General features: G+C 46.7%; 1 protein-coding gene across 1 annotated transcript in view; it reads left to right on the forward strand.

Annotated features, from left to right (window-relative positions):
- Positions 1-2,427, forward strand: part of aasdh (aminoadipate-semialdehyde dehydrogenase) — a gene marked incomplete at its 5' end in the record, with an annotated part of 11,274 nt that continues 8,847 nt past the window's right edge. The window contains 4 exons of the mRNA XM_079220852.1: positions 1-236; positions 834-954; positions 1,074-1,342; positions 1,444-1,636. Coding sequence (XP_079076978.1) covers positions 1-236; positions 834-954; positions 1,074-1,342; positions 1,444-1,636 — 819 coding nt within the window. The remainder of the gene's footprint in view (positions 237-833; positions 955-1,073; positions 1,343-1,443; positions 1,637-2,427) is intronic.

The following is a 2,427-nucleotide window of genomic DNA, read 5'->3' on the forward strand; positions in this document are numbered from 1 at the left end:
ATGGCCGCTCGCACGCTGCAGGAGCTCGTGGCCGCCGCCGCCTCGCTGCACGCGGACAGAACAGCTGTGAAATATGACACCGGGTCCGGGAGCCCGGCGGCCCTGCTGCGGTACCGGGACCTGGTGGACCTGGCCGGGGAGCTGGCTCTGGTTCTGCGCGGGAACTGCGCCCCTCAAACCGGACTGGTGGGGCTGTACTGCACCGACGATCTGTTCATACCGGTCTGGATCCTGGGGTGCGTTCAATGTCCTTGTTGTTGTTGTTTTCCCAACATGTCAAAACACAGCATCAGTATCTTCTTTTTAAAGCAGACTAAAAACATATCTTGTTTTCTTCGTTAGGGTTGAAGTGTGTGGTTAATAGTCCAAACCTTTATTTTAGAATTAGTTCTATAATTAATATCCCTTTTTAATAATAGTATCTTCTTATAATATTCCCTTTTTATTGCAAAACCGTGTTATATGTTTTTATATATAAAATACCTTCTTTTCTGATATGTTTTCTTCAGTTTTATACATATAATACATCATTTTCTTATGTTCTTTATACATTTAATACCTTGATTTCTTATATTTTTTTCTCTTATAGTATATGATTTTATCTTTTCTTATGTTTTTATATATTTAATACTTTATTTTGCTATATTGTTCTTATCTTATATTGTGTATATATACAATAGCACCTAAAATCTTCTTATCTTACATGTTTTTTTTAATATTTCCCTGTTTTGATTTTTAAGCACATTGAGTCTACTATCATATGAAATGTGCTAATATTAATAAACGGGCCGTGAGCGAATGAAGATGATAAACTTTCCCGTGTTGGGTTCCAGTATCCTGCAGACCCCGGCTGCCTACGTGCCTCTGGACCCAGAAGCTCCAGGCCTCCTCACTGCCAGAGTCCTGAACCGGTGCGGCCTCCGGTTCTGCGCCGTGAAGACCGACGTGCTGCAGGTTTACGTCTGACACCTCGTGAATGTCTCCATGCAGCAATAATGATCCTCGTGCATCATGAAGATGATCTCTCTCTCTCTCTCTCTCTCTCTCTCTCTCTCTCTCTCTCCTCCCTCCAGCGGTTCCAGGCCGCCCTCGGTGAACACGCGTCCGTGGAGGTTTTGGCGTCGCTGCCAAAGTTCAAACTGACGCTGGTGCGACTGGAGCCGCGGGGGCCGGAGCACGCCGGAGCCCGGACGGCAGCCGGAGCCGGTCTCTGCCGCGACCCGGCAGAGGAGGCCGGGCCCGACGACCTGGCGTACGTGCTGCACACGTCTGGAACCACCGGGCTCCCGAAGATCGTCAGGGTGCCGCACAAGTGCATCCTCCCCAACATCCTGCACCTGAGGTGAGCGCCGGCGCCGCATCGGCCTCTGAGTGTGTGTGTGTGTGTGTGTGTGTGTGTGTGAGTGTGAGTGTCGATGTGTTTTTGAACCGGTCGGGGCTCAGGTCTTTGTTCCAGATGAGCGCAGACGACGTGGTTCTCCTGGCCTCGCCCTTGACCTTTGACCCCTCAGTGGTGGACATGTTCCTGGCCCTGTCGTCCGGGGCTCAGCTCCTCGTCATCCCGACCGCCGTCAAGAAGACGCCCAGCCGGCTGTCTGGGCTTCTGTTCAGGGACAACGGGACCACCGTCCTGCAGGCGAGTGACTATGACTAGTGACTATGACTAGTAACTATGACTAGTAACTATGACTAGTGACCTATAACCTATGACTAGTGACCTATGACTAGTAACTATGACTAGTGACCTATAACCTATGACTAGTGACCTACGACTAGTAACTATGACTAGTGACCTATAACCTATGACTAGTGACCTATGACTAGTGACCTATGACTAGTAACGTATGACTAGTGACCTATGACTAGTGACCTATGACTAGTAACTATGACTAGTGACCTATAACCTATGACTAGTGACCTATAACCTATGACTAGTGACCTATGACTAGTGACCTATGACTAGTGAACAATGACTAGTGACCTATAACCTATGACTAGTGACCTATGACTAGTGACCTATGACTAGTGACCTATAACCTATGACTAGTGACCTATAACCTATGACTAGTGACCTATGACTAGTGAACAATGACTAGTGACCTATAACATATGACTAGTGACCTATGACTAGTGAACAATGACTAGTGACCTATAACCTATGACAAGTGACCTATAACCTATGACTAGTGACCTATGACTAGTAGACTATGACTAGTAACTATGACTAGTGACCTATAACCTATGACTAGTGACCTATAACCTATGACTAGTGACCTATGACTAGTGACCTATGACTAGTGAACAATGACTAGTGACCTATAACCTATGACTAGTGACCTATGACTAGTGACCTATAACCTATGACTAGTGACCTATAACCTATGACTAGTGACCTATGACTAGTGACCTATGACTAGTGAACAATGA

This window comes from Taurulus bubalis, assembly GCF_910589615.1.
Source record: "Taurulus bubalis genome assembly, chromosome: 7".
In the NCBI taxonomy this organism is placed as follows: Eukaryota; Metazoa; Chordata; class Actinopteri; order Perciformes; family Cottidae; genus Taurulus; species Taurulus bubalis.